The 21,742-nt window shown below is 42.2% G+C and overlaps 2 protein-coding genes and 1 non-coding gene across 9 annotated transcripts in view; 1 reads left to right on the top strand and 2 right to left on the bottom strand.

Annotated features, from left to right (window-relative positions):
• LOC120569826 (nucleosome-remodeling factor subunit BPTF-like) overlaps positions 1-8,950 on the bottom strand; it is a 49,193-nt gene extending 40,243 nt beyond the window's left edge. For all 7 annotated transcript variants that reach the window (XR_005641004.1, XM_039817984.1, XM_039818065.1 and 4 more), the window contains exons 1-2: positions 8,184-8,950; positions 5,223-6,045 (exon numbers count right to left, since the gene is read on the bottom strand). Coding sequence is in view for 6 of the 7 variants with exons in the window: in XM_039817984.1 (XP_039673918.1) it covers positions 5,223-6,045; positions 8,184-8,754 (1,394 nt within the window). In the remaining variant the exon portion in view is untranslated. The remainder of the gene's footprint in view (positions 1-5,222; positions 6,046-8,183) is intronic.
• Positions 8,951-10,120: 1,170 nt separating this feature from the next.
• Positions 10,121-10,202, top strand: trnas-aga. Its single transcript has one exon. It is a non-coding gene; the product is annotated as a tRNA-Ser (tRNA).
• A 410-nt stretch (positions 10,203-10,612) lies between these two features.
• On the bottom strand, positions 10,613-20,723 carry nol11 (nucleolar protein 11). Its single transcript, XM_039818475.1, has 18 exons — positions 20,552-20,723; positions 19,873-19,986; positions 19,295-19,351; positions 18,725-18,873; positions 18,450-18,507; positions 18,021-18,162; positions 17,370-17,576; positions 16,845-16,921; positions 16,246-16,369; positions 15,955-16,046; positions 13,534-13,599; positions 13,249-13,433; positions 12,831-12,956; positions 12,428-12,652; positions 12,129-12,207; positions 11,877-11,969; positions 11,486-11,593; positions 10,613-11,220 (listed from the first exon to the last, which is right to left on the bottom strand). The coding sequence occupies exons 1-18, from the start codon at positions 20,696-20,698 to the stop codon at positions 11,107-11,109; spliced, it is 2,163 nt and encodes a 720-aa protein (XP_039674409.1). The 5' UTR covers positions 20,699-20,723; the 3' UTR covers positions 10,613-11,106.
• Positions 20,724-21,742: the final 1,019 nt, after the last annotated feature.

Raw genomic sequence — 21,742 nt, 5'->3', positions numbered from 1 at the left:
CAGCTGTTATATATGTTAACGTTTATTTTGAAGTTTTATTTCGAGGGCCTTTTAAAGTTATTACATGCTGTCTCAGCTAGCGGTTAGCCCAATTAGCTGTTAGCTAAACTAACGTTAGCTTGGCTGTGGACCGGAAGCGTGGAACAGATCGTGCAGTGTCCTAAATCCTCCTACAACAGCACATGCGAACATTTTGCGCATGTGCAGAACGGATCGCGCATGCGCAGAACGGATCGTGCAGGCAGAACGGATCGTGTACCGACAGAGACCAGTGAAGGCTATTAGAAGCACTTTTCCGGTGATCTCTTGCTTTACTGCACAGCCTCCAACTGAGAGAGACAACGTAAATGTGACGTGAACAACGTGTCTGAAAGTTGTAAGTGTTCTGGTAGCTGTGCCAAGAGAAATCTCAATCATTCCCAATCTTACAGAGACGGAGAGCGTAGGTATATGTAAGGAGATAACATAAGCACAGGCTAATTATTGCTAACTAACATGCTAGTTAACATTAGTAATTAAACCTAAACAGATAATGTAAGTCCAAACTGCCTGCGAGCTTCTCCTGTACTATATGGTAATTCCTCTACTATGCGACAGTAAGTCACTTGGTTATGACACAATCGTTAGCCTATTTTTACAAAAACGTCTGCTACGGAGCCATAACGTGAGATACAAGGTAATGGAGCCTTTTATACATTGTCGTGTTTCTTTAGAAATAAACAATGGACAAATAGTCTTTAAACACTTCAGATGTAAAGTTATTCGCTGTCAAAACGAATGGCAGTCAATGGAATGCTAACGGCGGGTGATCACTTGTTAGCATCAAAATGGCGCCATAGGAGCTACGCATTCCAGACGCTCGCTTACCCCCTTGCCTAGACGGCGCACCAGGCTACTGAACGAGACCGAATGTGACCGTGCAACCGGCCGGCCCGCTCGAGTCTAATGTAATCAAGCGGTGTCTTGGTTCTTGGCAAGTTTGAGTTATTGACCAAGCCTTGCTTCTGGTGCATCTTAGAGGATTGTGTTCATGGCAATTCACACATTATCGATGGGGAAGTACAGTACATCACATACAAATACACGTCATGTTATTTTGGTAGTTATGTTAAGTTAAATGTTAGAGAAGTGAATGTTGCTACGTGGTAGGTAGGCTAGGCTGTCACGAGGAGACCGTGCACCAGGCTACTGAACGAGACCGTAAGAGTCTATATTCAACCGGTGTCTAGGTTCTCGGCTAGTTTGAGTTATCAACCAATCCAAGAAGCCTTTATTTCTAGTGCATCTTAGATGATTGTGTACATAGAAATTCATAGACTACATTATCGATGGATATCACATACAAATACACATCATGTTATCTTAGTAGTTATGTTAAGTTAAATGTTTGTTACGTGATAGGTAGGCTGTCAGCAGGAGACCCCGCACCAGGCTACTGAAAGAGACCGTAACCGTGCCTAATGCATGATTCTATGTAATGACGGGTGTCTAGGTTCTCTGCAAGTTTGAGTTACCGATAGCAGAAGCCTTTATGTCTCGTGCATTTTAGAATTGTGTTCATGGAAATTCATAGGCTACATTACCAAGGGGAAAGTATTATATCACATAGCCTACAAATACACGTAATGTTATCTTGATAGTTATGTTAAGTTAAATGTTAGAAGTGAATGTTGCTACATGGTAGTTAGACTGTCATGAGGAAACAACCCACCAGGGTACCAAATGTAACCGTGGCCAGTGCATGAGTCTAGTGTCGGTCAGTCTTCCGCGGTGTCTTGGTTCCTGGCGGGGGAACGCGATCACCCCGCCGGATGCATACAGTATCTCACAAAAGTGAGTACACCCCTCACATTTTTGTAAATATTTAATTATATCTTTTAATGGGACAACACTGAAGTGTACAGCCTGTGTAACTGTAAATTTGCTGTCCCCTCAAAATAACTCAACACAGCCATTCATGCCTAAACCGCTGGCAACAAAAGTGAGTACACCCATAAGTGAAAATGTCCAAATTGGGCCCAAAGTGTTAATATTTTGTGTGGCCACCATTATTTTCCAGCACTGCCTTAACCCTCTTGGGCACCAGAGCTTCACAGTAGAGCTGGGCAATATATCAATATTATATCGATATCGTGATATGAGACTAGATATCATCTTAGATTTTGCATATCGTGATATCGTGTTGTCTTTTCCTGGTTTTAAAGGCTGCATAACAGTAAAGTGATGTCATTTTCTGAACACACCAGACTGTTGTAACTGTTCCATTATTTGCCTTTACCCACTAAGTCATTATATCCACATTACTGATGATTATTTATCAAAAATCTCATTGTGTAAATATTTTGTTAAAGCACCAATAGTCAACACTAAAATATCGTTGCGGTATCGATCAAGGTATTTGGTCAAAAATATTGAGATATTTGATTTTCTCCATATTGCCCAGCCCTACTACACAGGTTGCCACTGGAATCCTCTCCCACTCCTCCACGACGACATCACCGAGCTGGTGGATGTTAGAGACCTTGCGCTCCTCCACCTTCCGTTTGACGATGCCCCACAGATGCTCAATAGGGTTTAGGTCTGGAAACATACTTGGCCAGTCCATCACCTTTACCCTCAGCTTCTTTATCAAGGCAGTGGTCACCTTGAAGGTGTGTTTGGGGTCGTTATCATGTTGGAATACTGCCCTGCGGCCCTGTCTCCGAAGGGAGGGGATCACGCTCTGTCACAGTACATGTTGGCATTCATGGGTCCCTCAATGAACTGTAGCTCCCCAGTGCCGGCAGCAATCAGGCAGCCCCAGACCATGACACTCCCACCACCATGCTTTAGTGTAGGCAAGACGCACTTGTCTTTGTACTCCTCACCTGGTTGCCACCACACACGCTTGACACCATCTGAACCAAATACGTTTATCTTGGTCACATCAGACCACAAGACATGGTTCCAGTAATCCATGTCCTTAGTCTGCTTGTCTTCAGCAAACTGTTTGTGGGCTCACACGACTATTTTACAGCGGCTCCGTGCGGAGATAAGCGCCGCCCATGACAATTGCGATTTGTTTGAAGAAATGTCAATAAACTAGAGCACGTTCTTCTCCCATCCCGGAATGCTATGTGAACTAGCCAGACCCTCCTCCGCTCCGCAGCGTGTGGATGGTCTGACAAAGCGAGACTAGGTCACTCATGACCAGGGCCTGAAATTAACACCCGACCACCAGCCAAATGCGGGTGAATTTTGCAATTGGTGGGTAACACTGTCAATCTACCTGCCACATTGGCAGGTAGCCAATGAGAATTAAGTGATTCAGACGCGTAACTATCGGAAAGCAGGGTATGTGGTTGCTTCTCGGACCAATCAGGGGCCCGCATCACTGGAAGACATTGATTGACAGCCGGGGCCCCCTATTGCATTTTCATTACTCGCGACAATCCCAGCAGTCCCACGTGCAGCCACTGAACAAGCGGGAGTGAGAACGGGTCAAACTAATTTCCTTGTTTTTGTTATGAAGACGAGACGTGTGTGTGACTCGAGCATCTCACATTTACCTACAAAACGTACAGCGAAGGATCGTGCAAAACGTTTCAGACCGTCCTGTCAAGCTGTATACATTTTAACATCAATGTACGCTGTAACGATTTTTCACTATGAAGTCGGGCGGGTCTGCTGCTCCGTTCTCCCTGCGACTGGCACGCACACGCACACAAGATGCAGGAAAAACCGCAGATGACATGTACATGATGACCTAAATTGAGGACAGCTACGTTATTGTAAGTGCAATGATAAGTTAAAGTCCAATAAGTACTTTATCAAACTGTATGAATGTGTCACAGCCCAGGATAGTGTGTGTGTGTGTGTGTGTGTGTGTGTGTGTGTGTGTGTGTGTGTGTGTGTGTGTGTGTGTGTGTGTGTGTGTGTGTGTGTGTGTGTGTGTGTGTGTGTGTCAGGCCAGGATAGGAAATTAACTAACTATGTCAAGATCAATAAGCCACTGACAGTGACAGATATGTTCATATTTGATTCATTCAATAAATTATTATTTTTTTGTCTTAAATCCAACAGCCATTTTCATATTATACCAACATTTGCAGCATCCTGAGCTTTTTTGGTAATGTTACTAGGAAAACTCAGCCAGAGTAATTCATTAATAGTAATAATTATTATTCGCCCCAAAACAAGTTTCCTTTTTATTTTAAAGAACTATACAAAAAAAAAGGAAACTTTTTGCAACTTTCACTGTCTATGTGAATCCCTATGCAGGATTATCAAGGCGGGCCCCCTACTACGAGTAGGCTACCATGAATAGGACAGGATGGGATCATAGAGACACAAGTCCTGTTTTTCACCTTTAGGAGGCAAAAAAATGGCTGGTAAAAAGTGAAAAAAACAGTGGCTGGTGGTCAAAAAAGTTAACTTCAGGCCCTGCTCATGACCCCTCTGCTTACATGGGTTGAGCTCAGGCTGGCTTTGAACGCCAGATGACTCTTTTGGGAAAGAAATTTTATTTAATGTAATTAACAGTTATGAACAATTCTGAGGTTAAGCCATAATGTGTCTGAGCTAAAGGTGCAAACATGAGTCTTTGTGATCCTCAGGGATTAAACTCCCATGAATGAAGGGGTGGGGGGGGGGGTCGAATCTGGGTTGAACATGTGCTCAGCCTGTGTCTTCTAAATCAACAAATTTTAGATAAGTGCTGCACAGACAGCAGCGACAGTATATATTGTATCATAAAAAAAATGACAGTACAGGAATGTGCAGAAAGGTTATTACAGTGTTACTGACTACATATTTTCTTTATGGTGTTGTTTATAATTGTACATGCCGATGGTTCGTGACATTCACGAACACTTTCTGTGAATTATGTGACAACTTGGAGACTCTACTTTAGAGTTGATTAAACTGCTTTAAAGCATGCTTATGGATCTCGAAACCAAATACTCCTAATCTTTGACAACATAAAACCATAGTAATTTGGGCTAATGTGCGAGTTGTTTGTTTGTTGGTTGTGTACTGTAATAAATATTTTGTCGAGGACACTTGAATTTTTTTTTCCAATCCGAGAGACCATGATGCTTGAATAAATAAAACATGTTTAACACAGTCAGTCCTCACCGAGTGCTTCAGTAATGTTTGCATATTTCAGGTACTTTGACTCACACTTACTACCGTTGAATTATTTGCAGCAATCTCGGCAAATAAATAAAACATGGTGAACTTACACAACAATGCGGCGGTTCAGGAACCAGTATTTGCGATTGTGTCGGTCATAGCCGACTGGCAGCTCTCGAATAAACGGTCTGCTCCTCTGCACTTCTGGGATGCAGTCTGCCACACCGGGTACCTTGTGTGCCACACACACCTCACACTGCCACTCGTCCTCCGGCACTTCCTGCAAAGGCGGCTTCACACACTCCAGATGGTAAACGGCTGAACATGTCTCACAGCACAGCAGGTCACCAAGGCGATGGCATACTCTGCAGTGGTCGTCATAGGCAACCACACCTTCCGACATTAGCTCCTCGCGCGCAATGTTGGTCGCCAGGAACTGGTCCACCAAAAACTGGAGAACTTTGATTTTGCTATCCAACGGTTCAAACGGGTAATCCTCACACTCCTGAAAAGGCAGAATGTGCCGGTACTCCGGGTCACTCTCACAGTATGCCCGCACCACCTCCGGCCAGGTCATACCATCCACAAAATACAGAGTGGAGTTGACAGAGTCCTTCACATCAGTGGGACCAAATGTGGTGTTGGAAGTATCCTCCTCTCTCAGAATAGCTTTGAGCAGGGAGATGTGGGTCTCTGCCAGCAGCGTGCACTGCTCCTGGCTGACCAGCGCTGCACAGAAATCCTCAAAGCGGAACGGGGAGAGACGCAGCACCGAGCCAAAGTTACGTAGGACTTCGTAGACGGCAGACACATTAAGGAGCTGTGAGGTAGGAACCTGGAGGTCCTCAGAGGACTTGGGAAGCTCCAGGGAGGGAATGTCCTTTGCCTCAAGGATGGGAGACTGCGGTCGCAATGCCCGACTCTTTCTCCGGCCTGCAAGAAGTTAAAGGAAAAGAGCCAGGAGTGATAAGAAGGGTGGCATACGAAACAAAACAAGAAAATGAAGAGAAAATGTGTATATAAGATTAAAAAGGACCATTGTTGCTTTGAATCAACATTAAATATTCAAAACATGCCAAATGTGTGCGTTTTCGTCGTCAGGTACACTGTTTACCACTGGGATACTGTATCTTATGTTCACCATTTCTCAATGCAACCTAAGGGCTGAACTTACTAGCATTCTTGATGACTCGGTGAACTGCACTTTCTGATTTTACGCTGCATGTGTACAGGAGGATAAACGTGGGCAGACTCAGGACAATCAGAGTCAACTCCCTCTTCCAGTTTGCCTGGTGGCACTTGTGGATTGCCCAAGAGGCATCGCAAAGTGCCGCCACCACCAGTAATCCAAATTTTAGGAACAGAAGTCATGTTGTAAAAAAAGGTAAACAAGCACATTCTTGTCCCAAGACAATAATAATAAATGACTACACCCTTATAGTAGGTTGGTGTGTTCTTCTAGCCCTTCCATGTGCTATTTTCAATCTTAAAGATACTGCAGCATTATTGTAGAGTGTAGGTTGCAGCATTATCTTTTCATAAGGAAACCAAATCAACAAAAATCATATAAAATTACACCACTTCATCCACACTGTCTGCCACGTTTTCCCTTAAATGTAGACACTGCAGTAACAGCTGATAGACTGGAAGTCAGTAACTGTTAAGCAAATATATTTGCATTAGGTTTGGTATAATTCTGAAAACAGCATGGAAATGAGTCTGTATGTTCATAGCAGTGAAAGCACTGGAATGTCTAGAGACCATTGGTCTTATGGAAGACCCCTCACACTCGGCTGCACAATGCTGCCATGTTCAAATGTCTTCATAAAAAGCAGCCAGAGTGACTACTGGAAATTGAGAGGTATGCAAGTAATCCCTGAACCACTTAAATGGCATAACGCCTGATCATGGTGTAGTGAAGGGTTGTAGGGTGAACAAATCAAGAAATACAATCTACATTCACATGTTTCTTTACGAAGAACATTTTTGTTTTAAAGAAAGAAAAATGCATCCCAACAAGAAATGACAATGTCTGATGCCACAGAGATAGCTTAAGGCTTTTCTGTTGAGCAGATATGGAAGTGCACAAAACACCCAAGTCTGGATCACTCTCACTATTTTTCTAATCTTATGCATGTAGAATTACTTCCAGTGGCTCGCACTGCATCTACTGCATTGCTTTACATAACAGATGTGTGATGTCAATTGATTTTTGTAGACATCACTTTATTAACATGACCGTCCATAAGAGGGGCCGCGATGTTTACCCGATAAACACATGGATGTATTAATAAGACGGATAAACAACTTGGTTACTATGGTAACGGGGCACCACGTAATATTGTAACGAGTTGGTGTTTGCAACAAGTGAAAAAAAGAGCGCCTCTCTTCAAAACAAAGTCCTGTCAAACTCACTAAGCAGCATTATGTAACAAAAATATATGTCATCTGAAATCTCATTGGACACACGTACAAACGTCCAATGATTGTGCGTAAATAAAATACAATTACTAATTTATTTGACTGGTAATAGGCCTACTTTCATTTCGGTACTACGGCATTAGAAAAACTGTTAATCCGAGGCCAATGGGAACCAATATTTACAAACTAGGTTTTTTGATGGAGCGTAGACTACAGTAACAACTTCACTTACTGAAGGCTATAGTGTGCCTACATAAGTTGAAATGTTGAATGAATGACATGACTGGAAAGTGATAAATAACGTCACAGTCCATACATCCAGTTTCTCCGTGCGTATGAAAACACAGCGCGTATAAAAAAAGTCCGGTAAAAAAAAAAAACTAAACACGAATTAATTATTCATTATAAAAAAGGACAACAAAAATGTGCTGATCCGACAAAAAGTCAAAAACACGAGAGCCGGTTAAAGCGTGCAGCAGATCTGCAAACCAGTGGCAAGCAGAGCACACGGTAAACAAAGGCCTGTTTCTGAGTGCAAGCTCCATTTTGAACAATGCGGCTTGCTTTCTGTACTGAGCTAAAAAATAAAATGCACTTTAAGTAATGCAAACCTTCTGTGCTAAAGTGCGTGCACTGGCAAACGAACGTACCTGGGGTGCTACCGAGCGTGCTGTGGCTCCTAAAACTACTCTCGGTACAGTAGCTGGCATCATCATCATCTGGTAGTTCCTCCAGATAGTCAGAGTCGTTTCCCAAGGCCTCCTCTTCTTCAAGATCCGAAGGGTTGTCGTTCAGGAGTTCATCTTCGTCTGACCTATAGCTTAAATTATCGTCCTCCTCATCGCTGTTGTCGTCGTAGACCACCTTGGTTTGAGGCCGCCTCACTCCGCCTCTACTGCCGCGGCTGCCTCTCGACCCCCTGCCTCTCCCTCTGCCTCCTCTGCCCCGCAATGCCGCGGCCGCCGCCGTGGTGGAGGCTCCAACTTTCCTTCGGCCCCGGGACGAATGAAAGTTCTCTCGGCCGGAGATTTCTGTATCCACCTCCGCAGAGCCAGTGCCGCAAACGCCGCCACTTCCACCCCGTCCTCGACCGCGTCCTCTGCCTCGTCCCCGTCCACGCATCCCTCTACTCCTACTGCCCCGAGAGCCGCGGACTGGCCCGGGTGAACCTTCCCGCATCACGGCTGCTTGTTTGGGCGGCCTTCCTCTTCTCCCCCTCATTGTGGGAGAGAGTATCTTCTGTTCCGCTTCAATCTCGATGCTCGAATAAGCCACGCACACCGGAGAAAAGCGGGGGAGAAAGAAACCAACAGATCTGGTGACGGTTCCCGATAAGTCTCCACCAAGCCCCGGTCTCAATTTCAGCGCGGAAAGCTCAAACTGTATGGCCGGTGTCCCGCTCTGGGTCGCCTGCAGACGCCATTTTTCTTCTCAGCTCTCCCTCCGTTGAAAACACAGCAGGCCCCAGAGCTGCGTTAAGCTAACCACGGATACCAGGGGTTATACCGGAAGTATAGCGCCCTTTCCTTCAAAATAAAAACAACGCGAAAATAACAAATACTTATTAAATACAGTAACAGTGGTGTATAGAACATAGCATAAATATAAAACCAAATTAAATTAATTATTTATTTTCAATGCAGCCGTTTATATAATCCAAATGTAAACTTTAAACGCTTTCATTTGAACTAGTTCACTATAACATATCGGAAAATGCGGTTTTGATCAACTAACTTGACACGAGCAGGCCTGAATCGATGCGAGGTCACGTGACTCACTATTCTACAATAGACGTGATTAGTTCATAAAATGAGTTATCCATGCAAACGCTTTCCGCCAACAGTACTTTATTCGCGCTGGCTGTTTGGTGGGTGGTTTTAAACACAGATGGCTCGAGTGTAATCTGTGAAACACCATCGTTCATTTTCGGCCATGTCGCTATCGTCGTCACAGCAAAGCCAGGAGAGAAGATGATTGCATACATACTCCGCACATTCAGCTCTACATGAACCTAAATAAGTCGTCATAAAAGTTAACAGCACACATTCAACATTCATGTTTAATATTACGTCAATGTGTGAAACAGCTGTAAATAATTTCTTAATCAAATGCATTTTATATGACTTTTTATTTATTCCCAAGGAACCGCTCTTCAGCCAGTTCAGGTAACTGAAATCTAACCGGACCGATGCTGGGCTCTGCTGATCGAATCTGTTCTATAATCTAGTGTGTGACAATGTGGCTAGCACTAGCAGCAACATTTAACGTTAACTAAATAGCAATAGAGGTGCGATCGTGACACCCTCCACTTGTGTCTTTATCATATGCAACTCTCTGGGTTTGACTTATTGAGTTCGGCAACTGTTTATTGTTTTGACATTCGTCTTTTGCATTTAAATTTTGCTAGCTACTTCAACAATAGACCGCACACAACCCAAGCTCCTGTTTAGCCGGCCTAACTAGCCAATCTGTCATTCCTATGGATAATATCGCAGGATAATTACGTAAATCAATGTTACTGTAATTGTCCAACTTTATCATTTTAGATGTGTCTTTATAAAGTTATCACAACCCCTTAATATTATCTGTTGTCGTGGCCGAGTGGTTAAGGCGATGGACTAGAAATCCATTGGGGTCTCCCCGCGCAGGTTCGAATCCTGCCGACAACGTTCGTTTTTTGTGTGTTTTCAATAATATATTTGCGAAGAACCTGTGACCTAAACACTAACCTACTTGCTGTTAATATGAAAGTTAGAGCAATGAGTTGGACTGGTTACTGTTAATGTATTATATTTAGTGTTTTTCAGTGTGCCCTCCTACATTTATTTTTTCATTTTATTTTTCATACCGCACCCCTTAAAACCCTCTCAGCAGCATGTTCCAGGAGTTTGGTAAGATCAGTCCGCAGATGTGTTCCTGTACAGCAAGTAGAGTCAAACCACAGTTGCTATTCTATGTTTAATGCACTTCACTGGCTAATTATAATAAAGTATTATAATATTAATGCAAATTTGTAAAAGCGTGCAAAAAACCATGACAAACATCACTGACTTGAATACATCCCAAATTAATTCACAGGTATTTGATAGAAACATTTAATAAAAATTAAAAAAATAGTCAAACATGGATTAGCTTTTCTCATAGTTCGATATTTGTATTCAAAATAAGCTTTCCTGTGGAACACCCAGTACAAAGTCACAGCCATTCATTCTCACAGTTGTGTATAAAGGGAGACGATTTTGCATGCATTTAACAAACCCATTTTGAACTAATTTGGCATTGAGCAGACAGTTTATTTATCATGCAAACCATATTATCTGAATGATCAAATTTTCATCATCTTGAACATGTTTACATGGTTAAAAGGCATCTGCATCTACTTATTCAATGCCTAAATTAAATCAAGAATTCATATACAGTAAAACTCATATCTTGAGCTCTGATGGCTAGCATTTGTGCCAAAAAGCACTTAATATTATACCATTTGGGACAAGTGTACAACCTTAAAACCACTACAGGTGAAACTTTGGAAGGAGACAATATGCTTAATGATTTATTAAAAGTATAAACATTCTAAAACAGTTCGATGACTTCAATGGAGTATTGTCCGACGTCCTTCTTCACCTTCATCTTATTGAGCTCTTGGAGGCTGCCCTCAATCTTTCCGAGCTCAGAAACCAGTCTCACCTGAGGACACAAGAAGTTTTTTTTAACTTTTTTTTTTTCTCTAAAAAACTGCTGTAGTCTGGCAACAACCTAATGGCAGGCATACACAACCCCCACGTTCAATCCCGGCTATTATAAACCATAATAAAACCACAAAACCATATAATAACAGAATCATGCCAAATAGCTATTTGTACTTTTTGTATGTAATCTCTTGAACAGTTGATGTTTTCTATTTTTTTCCAGAATATTTAACATGCAGCCAAGGGGAAGGACTGTTTGTTACCTGAGACTTAACAAAGCTGTGGAGGTTCAGCAGCAAGCCTTTGGCCTCTGGAGTCATCACCAGCACTGTGAAATGGGCATCCAACAGCAAGCACACCCAATCCATGATCTACAATCAAGTGCAAAAAAAAAAAAATTCTTTTCAAACTTCTTTTTCTTTTACAACCATTTCGCAGGGAGTTTCTATATAATTCCAGTGCTTTTACATTTTTGTTACATATCAGAAGTTTATAAAAAAGAAAACTTTATGCTGTAACTTTTATGCTGACTGTATGTACAGTGGCTGAACTTCATTCAGACTGCAAACAGTTCAGGTCAAAATGTGAGTCTGACTTCCGTCACCAGACACAAACTGCACCTCCCTAATTATCTAGTTAGACACTGAAACAGACCTGAGTCAGACTTGGTGATCTCAATCCATGCATCTGTGGGAAAGCATCTTGGGAATATTTTAGGTAAAGGAACTGCAGGTACTGGAGGAAAAGCTGATTGGATGAGAAAGAACATTGTATACACGGTTTGTTTTTTTTCTCCAGCATTTAGAATTAGTGTTACGAAAATGTGCAATGAAATGTGTTAACTGAATGAGTGCTGCCCGTTTTACTTTAGGACGGGGGGGGGGAAATTAACAAGCGGTTACTCACAAGAACATGTTGAGAGGAGAGATCTTTTAGGTGTGGGAGGAGGAAAGAGTCGCTGTACGCCGTCTGCAGTATCTCATTTCTATGCAGCTTAAGTTAAGATCTCAAACAGAGTAAATTCAAATCATTGCTCACATATAGTTTGCAATGACGCTGTAGAACTGTTATAGAGCTCTGATACAAGATGAAAAATGTGTCAAATTTTATTTGCATGATAATTAACTTTTAGCTGCACGATACCAGACAACAAAATGTGACAGAATGCTAAAAATATTGTGTCTGAGTGTGCACTGGCAGGATACAGTAGAACAGCCTTGTGTAATCCCACTGGACAGATCTGTTCTGTTGGAGTGTCTTCTGCTCTGGTGCCACCTACACCGAGGCCATCTGAACGGTCCACTTCAATGGAGGCAGGGCTGAAACCATTCTGCAAGCCATGCGGGCCACGCTCTCTCGCCATTAGGGATTCCATGAAGGAGAAACCGTCAGGCTCCACGCTCACTTTTTCGGCATCAACATCTGACATACTGCAAGACAAAGGTAGAACACGGTTTATTTTTTTTAATTTTACATTACACCGAGTCAGGCTAATTATCCGATTATTAAACTAAACTTACTAAGCTAAATCCCAAATATATATTACTCTTGTGCCCCCCAGTGGTAGTATCAAAAGGACCCCGTGGCAGAGACATCCATCGTTTTTACCTGATAAAGGCCTTAAGGCAGGCACAGGTGACAGCTTCTGGGATGTCAGGGAAGAACTGCAAGCAGAGCTGACACAGAAAGTAGTCCTTCCTCTCCAGGGCCAGGAGCACAAGGTCAGGACACACACTGTTCAAGACCGTGATGGCAAATGGTCAAATTCATCAGAAATAACACTGGTCGAATTACTTTACCAGTATTTATGAACGAAGTTTGAGTTATTTAATTCAGATTTTCTGCTTCATTATGTAAACCAACTCAGTTATGACATTTGCATTCAAATGCAGTTTCAGAAATACATTCTGCAGACTGAATACTGATTAAATAATTTTGAGAATTAACATTATCTTTTATCTTATCTAAAAAAAAAAAAAAAAAAAAAAAAAGCATAACTTTAATTCCATTGCCATGCCTTACTGACCTGTGGCAGAGGCAGCGAGTGTGCACCAGCTGTGCCAGGCTGCTGGGGGTGTAGAAGGCTGGATCGTCCAGGCTCCGGGACACAAGGGTTGATGCTAGCTGCCCCACCGAGGGCTGCAGGCCCTGGACGTCCGTCCTTGAGAGGAGCACCTCTACCTCTTTCTGGACTTCTTCTACTGGTGCTGTCTACATTAGGAAATTAAAATGTTTTTTTTAATTATAAAATTACTTTTAAATCAATGGTTTCCATATTTTGCCAGAGAGCCATGAAAAGTCACATTTTTACCTTGATGAGCTCCAGAATGTGGTCATTTGTTAAACTAGGTGCTGATTGGCTCTTACGGTTTGTTCTCTGTATGGAATGAGAGAAGAATCACACCATAGATGATACCACTGACTAGGGCTTTGACTCCGAACTTCGTTAATCGAATATCATTCGAATATTTAAAAAAATTATGATATTCGAACGAATATTAGCCAGCCCTTAATATTCGAACCTGTTATGGGCATTATTTTTTGTAAATGCGTTTGCTTGTAAACGTTGTTTTCAGTTCAGATTCCGAGGCTTTTTCACGCATTTCAAAATGTAACTACACGTCGCGGCGACGCACGTCTCTCGGCCGTGGCTCGGTAGCGTTGCATTCCCCCCTAATTCTCAAAGAAGGCAGGCTTGCCCAGGGCCAGGCCAGCGGCGTCTTTCTCCCGTCGCGTTCCGCTGTCTCTCCTACCTACACCGGCGCCGCACCCTGTCCCTTCTCCCCTTCCTACCTGCCTGCTCAGTGCTGCTGCACATGAGGAGAGAGCACAGAGGGGAGGGCGGGCTGCTCCTCAGTCACACAACAGAAAAGAAAGGTGACTGTTTCGGCGGCCACAGGAGAGAAATACATTGCGTGCTCGCTGGACAATACTGGAGACTCTTTTTTTATTTTACAGAAAGTCGCTGTCTTTTCTACAGAAAGTCGCCACATTTGTGAAAAAAAAAAGTCGCTAAGTTGGCAACACCGCCCACACACACTGGCTCGACGCACACACCAGCACACGAGTATAAACATCAGACCACTTACGTAGGCTACGGTGAAAGCTCCGAACTTCCTGTCGAAAGCACACTGTTTGTGTTTAATCCAAGGTCTGACTTAATTTCTTTTTTTAAACTGAAGGCATTTAATGGTCAAAATATTATTAATAAATATTCGAATATATTCGAATATTAATATACAAACGAACTTCGAATATGATTTTTGGGCAAAAGTCAAAGCCCTACCACTGACAGGAACATTACTGGACCATTGCTCTTCAGGTGGCACTACAACACACACACACAACTTTAATACACTTTAGTGAATTACTGATTTGCAAAAATTATGTCACATGCCACTACAGCTACATATTCCACCAAAAGCCACTTGTGTTATGGTTCTAGCCTGGGTGCATGTTTACTCTAGCAATTCATAAGTTGGGATGAATTGTTTGATGAGAAAGACCTTTTTACATACTAATTTATGTTACCTTTATAGATACATCTACAAATAAACAATGCAATACACTAGTAGGGCTGGGCGATATGGAGAAAATCAAATATCACGATATTTTTGACCAAATACCTAGATATCGATACCGCAGCGATATTGTAGTGTTGACTATTGGTGCTTTCACAAAATATTTACACAATGAGATTTTTCATAAATAATCACCAGTAATGTGGATCTAATGACTAAGTGGGCAAAGGCAAATAATAGAACAGCTAGAACAGTCTGGTAAGTTCATAAAATGACATTACTTTACTGTAATGCAGCCTTTAAAACCAGTAAAGACAACACTTATGCCATATTACGATATCCAAAATCTAAGACGATATCTAGTCTCATATCACGATATGGATATAATATCGATATATTGCCCAGCTCTATACACTAGCCTTTTAGTATTACACATTTTCCCCTTGCCACAATACATAATATTGTACATTTTGTGAATAATGCACAGCCATTTCAGGCAACAACTACCGTACATCACAATTCCATATGGAGCTAGTGCTACTTAGCGGTTGTCTGGGTAACACTTTAAAAGGCGCTTACCCACTGCTAGTACCAGCTCTACTCTACTCTACTCTACTGCGGTGCCCCGTCTTCCTTCTTCCATTGCAGATTTAGTACTGCCTCATGCCTGAGGCGAGCGTGGCTGGTCGACATAGCGACGCCGCAGGAAACCGCCGTGACCTAACGCGACACACACACACACAGAACGTTGAACGTGTGTTGTTTTTGACTCTCGGCATGTGGCTGTTGCCACAGCCAGAAGAAAAGTTTTGTTTCAAAAGCACCACTGGCTAAACTATTTGTTCAGGACACCCTCGTCTGTCGCTAGCAATGATGGCGCAGTGATTAGTGACGATTCTCTCTGACCTATCAGTAGTCTGCAAGTTTTCACGTCACCTTTTGGTATTGCCTCAGCTCGCTTGGAACCTCGACGGAGGTGATACTAAAAAATTTACCTGTTAGCAGGTACCAGAGACTTTTTTTTGTAATGAAAAACCCAAAAGGCGAGTAGAGTTGAGGCGAGTCGAGCAGGTACCATGTAATGGAAAAACGCCATAAGCCAGTTTTCAAGGCAACAGTGTGTTGGATTGATGCACCAGTAATTCAGGCCGCAGCCTCTTTTCCATTTATGCAAGTCCCCTTATTTTGCCTCAAAAACATATTCAACATACCGTCTTCCTGGTCTCCACTGTTCTCGAAGGATGAGCTTTCTCTTCATGCAGAATATTATTCCAAGAGGGTACAGAAGTGGGAGCTTTGGACTCTGTAGCAGTTAGAAAAAGACACTGTACTGAGTAAACATAGAAAATTTCCAATGTCGAATCAGTATTGCGGCATTATTAAGAGCAGCCCACTACCAACAACCGACTACATGTTATTGGAGTATTATTTATTTAGGTTCTCTGGGATCAAATTTTTTGTTTTATGCACTACAGGAGCAGTACCAATTTGTTTAAGCTCACCTTCAGTCTTGGCCTGCCTTAGTTTTCCCAGGGCGGACGCCAAGGAGGATTTGGGCCACTCATATGGAATAACAGAGAGGGTTTTCCCATGTGGAATGAATAACTTGTTCGAATAACGCCATAGCTAAATCAAAGAGAAAAATAAGTGAATACAAACAGGACTTAACTGTAAAAGTTAACATAGTTTAACAGTGATAATACAGACTGGCACAACTTGTCTATTTATGCGTCAATATTAAGATTGTAAACTGCCATTAAGTTGTGAAGAGGGACAGTGAACCCTGTCATGGTGGAGAGCAGACACAATGCTCTACCAAAGTCATACAGTCCTCAATCAGCACCCAGCAGCTGGAAGGACAGGGAACCTTGGCCTGCAGTAATAATAAGAGTGAGGGAAGCTTGAGTAGGTGGTCCATACATACTCATCAAAGCTCATATACCCTCTGGTAATTGTCCCGTATGAGCTCTAGGGCCCTGCTGTTAGCATGGCTAAAAATCGTGAACAGTATATTGTTTCATCCACTGATCATACAACGGAAAGATTAGATTACAATGTGTTTGGTGGGTTATTTGCATTTAAAATAGCAAACCATCCCCACCTGGCCGTAGATTTTGCCCGCCATCTCTTTTCCTGCCTGAAGCGTCTGGAAATTGGTATTCCAGATGCAGAGGAAGTCTGAAAAAAATCAAAGAAGCCATTCAAGAACCACACAGACTTGCATCAGATAGTGGAGTCACATAGCTTCAGGTCATCGTTCTAGTGCATTTATTCCGAAAAGAAGGCCCACGTGTCAAAATGAATGCAATTTAATAGAAATATTAGCCTTGTATTAATTTATGTTTGAATAATTCAAAACCTATGAATTTCAACAAAAATACTTGTAGGACACAGCTCTGGTGTTGTGCCTGCTGACTCTCTAGAATAGTTTAGTAAAAGCTGTGTAGTACATCCCAGACTGACTAGATTAAGATCTAGTCAGATAAGATCCGTCATGCTTAAAAATGGTAATTTTAGTAAATGCTCAGGCTAATTACATCTGAAAATCTGTCTGAGTAGAGCACTTGTGGTCTTCATTTGAGGCAGTGTAGTTTAACATGGGGTTTATTATTTATAGCGCATTTACCTTTCCCAGCTCCGGCAGAGGGGTGTGGAACCCCCACAACAGCTACATGGGCATCATCCAGGACCTGAGCCGATGCAGCCTCCAGCAGGCCCTCTCCGATAGGAAGAGCCAGCAGCAGGCTGCGGGGCATTAGAAGGGCCTGGGCCCCCTCGTCAGCCCCCAGGCCCCGCACAGGGACGAGACTCTGGTACAAATGACCGTTAGGGTCTGGGTGGAAGGAAAATGATGAGGCACAAAAGGTAAAAAGGATTATTGAGGCAAGAGATTAGAGGGACCTGATAACACCTATGCTGTGTATCTTGCATGTAGCATCCCATGTTGTGTAACACAATTCATAACTTAAAATATACCTAAAAATAAATGTACATGTATACATTAAGTGCTGTGAGTAAAACCACAACTCACCACTGCTGTGGTTTTTGGTTGTACATGGATCTGTAAAGTAACTCGCAGTGTGGAAACCATACCCAAACAGTACAAACAGGCACTTTGCAGGTCAGGCTTTGGAATGCACCCTTTTACACATGTCCTTTTTTAATGCAAACCTATTATTTTTTTGATGCCACCCACTACGTTGAGCTCATTTTAATTCCTAGACTGTGCAGTCAAACACTGACACTAAGAATATTTTAACAGGAAATGCAGGCTTACAGAGATAAAGCAGGCGGATGTGTTTGTCCTTGCAGGAGGCAGAGAAGCTGAGCGGGGAAAGACCAGGCTCCTCTCTCTCCAGCCGGTACCTCTGTAGGGTGTTGGGATTCAGTCTCTGCAGATAGAGGAAATGATCTCCTTTCTGTGGGAAGACATTGACAGCCAAGGCAAACAGGCCTTTAGAAATACCAATAACCAAGAGTTGATGCACAGGTCCATAGAGAAAACAGAGGACAGACAAAATGAGTTATTGGTAAAATGGGTCATAAAAAAACAGGTCATTCACAAGCAGGCACATAAGCATGCCCTCAAATTACTTTCCTTTACAGCATAGCTTTGTGATAAGTGTGCTTGAAACAGAATTCAGTGAATTGAGGTGTAAGCTTTATGTGTATTTTGTCAAAAGCCAAACAATTAAAAAGACGTTACCTGTTCAGTTGTGAAGATGACAACCTGCTGTGACTCAGTCACTATGTTGGTGCTCCACCTAAAGACAAAAAGAGCAATCATCAACATGCCACAAGAGACAACAGGTGAGACACAGCACAGCACTAGAAACCCTGTTATGTAATGATTTGAAACGCAATTGTCTATATAAATTGCTTAAATTTAAACATCTCTTTGGGCAGATTCTGAACCTCGTTCTCGATCCGGATTATAAAACAAGGGATTTAAAAGGGGCTGTTTGGCATAGTGATACTGACCTAATGACTTCTTCTTGAGCTAGGACTTCCTCTATGGGCTGCTGGGGAGCAGAAAGGAGAGAGTCCAGGAGCCTGACAGCTCCTCTCTGGAACAAGACCACAGGCTCCCCTCCAGCTACACAGTGGACCCTCCAGACATCTGATGACACCTGGAGAGAATATACACACAGGACGCAGGAATGAGGAGGTGTTCAGTCCTGTCACCCAATTGAGTGGAACAGAAACAAACGATTACACCAACATCCAGGTGAACAGAAGTCACCTCATCAAATATCTTTTGAGCAGATTGAAAGCAAAATGCTCCATCTCATACAGTATGTTAAGTAACCACATATAATAATGTACCATGTTAAAGATTTCAGCAGTGCAAAGAAAGAAAATAAACTTCTTTGTAGTTTCAGTAACCTATCTTATGCACAATGTACAATTGGAGCTGATACAGAGTGCTTATTAACAGTGTGAATAAACCACTTCCACCAATTGTATGACACGTCTCATCTCTCTCTATAACAACAGCCTTTTGCCTTTAGACGTGATCGGACAACACATCGTACAAACAAGTTCACTTACGGTTGCTTTGAAGGCCTTATCTAAGAGTATTTCTTCTTCCTTCCAAATTCTGATCACCTTAAAAAAACACAAACAAACAGTCATAATTTTGGGAGTGTCAGTCAGGTATTTCTGGAAGGTCAGACAAAGTGAATAACAGGTTTATTTTACAAGGACAACATAAATCTGCGAGGTCAAAGATTTAAAAGCGGGTAACATTGTGTCGTGAATAACTAATCATATGGACAAAGCCAATTTAACATTGTCTAATGTACACCTGGTAGACAAGTGGGCGGGAAAAGGAAGTGATGCAGAAACAATTCAGAAACACAGCTAGTACAAGTTGACTGAAAAAAAGGTTTTTGTTTTTTTTCAATGAACTTAATACTGGTAAGTGTGTTGGAGTTCACTACTTTCTTTTATTGTATAGGAAATGAAAACAACTACTTTAGTCTAGTTAGTATACTTAAGGTAAGAATTGATTGGTTTTATTTTGGTCAAATTTCAAATCTGACAGCAAGTGAGTGGGGCTCTGTTCAGATGGTGATCTAGGCAAGCACAACACCACCTTGCCACAACAACAATGAATAAAAGTCTACCTTGCCGTCTGAGACTGCCACATATTCCTTGGTCTGGGAGTTGTAGACTGCTGAACAGGTCAGAGTCTGTCCTTGTTTCACCGTCCAGCTGCTCAACGGCTTCTGGTCTGAAACCTGTCAGACACACACACCACACACACACACACACACACACACACACACACACACACACACACATACACACATACACACACACATACATATAAATAAAACAGTACAACTGTGTGACTAGCTAAGCCATAGTTTACGATCATGAAACAAGCAAGTCAGGGAAATTCTGAAAGATTACATTAACTGAAAAGGAACTGCTTGGTGAACTATTAAGTGGTATATGTAGCTGTACGTTAGATTAATATGCACACTGTGCCTAGCAATTCAAAGTCATCATTAGTTAGCAAGCTGCCTGTGTCTTGCGCTGGATACAGCTACCGTTAGCTAACATTTTCCCGTTTTGTAGACTGGCATATTGTTTACTAAAAAACGACCGATTTTCACGCAAAAGGAGTCAAGGTACTATCACAGCTAACGGAGGTATCTGTCTTGTCTTGCCTTGACTGTTTTGGTGCTTTCTGCCACAGTTGCTAAGAACAGCCGAGGATGCCAACACGAGTTAAACAGGTCGCACTGATCAGCTGGCCCAGGTTAGGAGAGCCTTCTCAAAACAGACGTTAAACGTTACCTTGTACAGCGTGACGGATCTGGTTGAGTCCGTGACAACAACATGGTCGCTGTCTCTCTCCGCTTCGACACCCTGAATGCCTGAACTTAACAGATTTTGAGCTGGAGCAAGTCCGCACAACGTGTATCCCTCATACAGCGCGGCCATGCTGGATGAGAAGAAAGTGGAACTCGTTGGATCTCGCGAGAATAGACGATTGAACGTCAGAGGCCACCGGAAGCGTTGCCCGCCCCCCCCAGCAAGTCCCGTGCTGTGATTGGCTCGTACTGGTTCTCTTAATACATCCCATAGATATATACATACATGATACATCCATGGTATTATTTTTAAATTCATTTTAAATGGAATTATTTACTTAATACCTGGCTGCCACAAAACATTGCATGTCATATTTATTTTGTAAGAAGACAAGATTCACAAGATTCAACATGTTTTCAGTAGGCTACCAGTTTACAGCTAGATCTAGCATCAGAGTTCCTGTGCAGTGCAGCGAAACCATGGCCGTCTCTCTCTCTCTTTTAGGTTATCTTTCTGGGGCGAGATGTTTTCGCTTTAGGATAAAACATTTTCTTGCTTGTTGTTGTTTTTTTATTTTTTATTTATCTTGCTCTTAAATATCAGAAGGCGTTTATCCAGGGAATGTGACTTGTCTCTCATCAAAAAGAAGATGCTTCCTGTGATGAACACATCCCAATAAAAAATATATTTTATGGATGAACAGCATGGATGTATTAGGCTATAAGATGAATAGCACCAACCCTCATGTCATCCTTCGCAACTACATCGCCCAGAATGCAATTCATGCTGAAGCAAAGGGAAATTTTTTATTTCTTTGTCAAAATCTCAGGACATATCAATTAACGCTTGTATAAAAGGCATGGAGTTCACCAGTGTATCACAGCGTTTCCCCTAGAAAATTGGTTGGCATTTTTTACTGATTCAGATATATTAGAAAATTATGTTTTCTGTCAGACAAACAGGCGACACAAAGTTGTGAAAATGAGTCAATGAATCTGAGTTGGCCACTAGGTGGAGGCAAACAGCCATCAATGGTACAGATACATGAATAAACTGTGTTGCTGACCAACAGCTGCTTTATTAGACTGAGTTGTTTCAATGGAATTTGTGAAGAGCAAGCCGTTTTTGGTATATTTTTTTATGAGATTTAAATTATGTTTTGTTGAGTTTAAA

Source organism: Perca fluviatilis, chromosome 1, assembly GCF_010015445.1.
Source record: "Perca fluviatilis chromosome 1, GENO_Pfluv_1.0, whole genome shotgun sequence".
Taxonomy (NCBI): Eukaryota; Metazoa; Chordata; class Actinopteri; order Perciformes; family Percidae; genus Perca; species Perca fluviatilis.
This window is presented reverse-complemented; position numbering and strand designations above follow the sequence as displayed.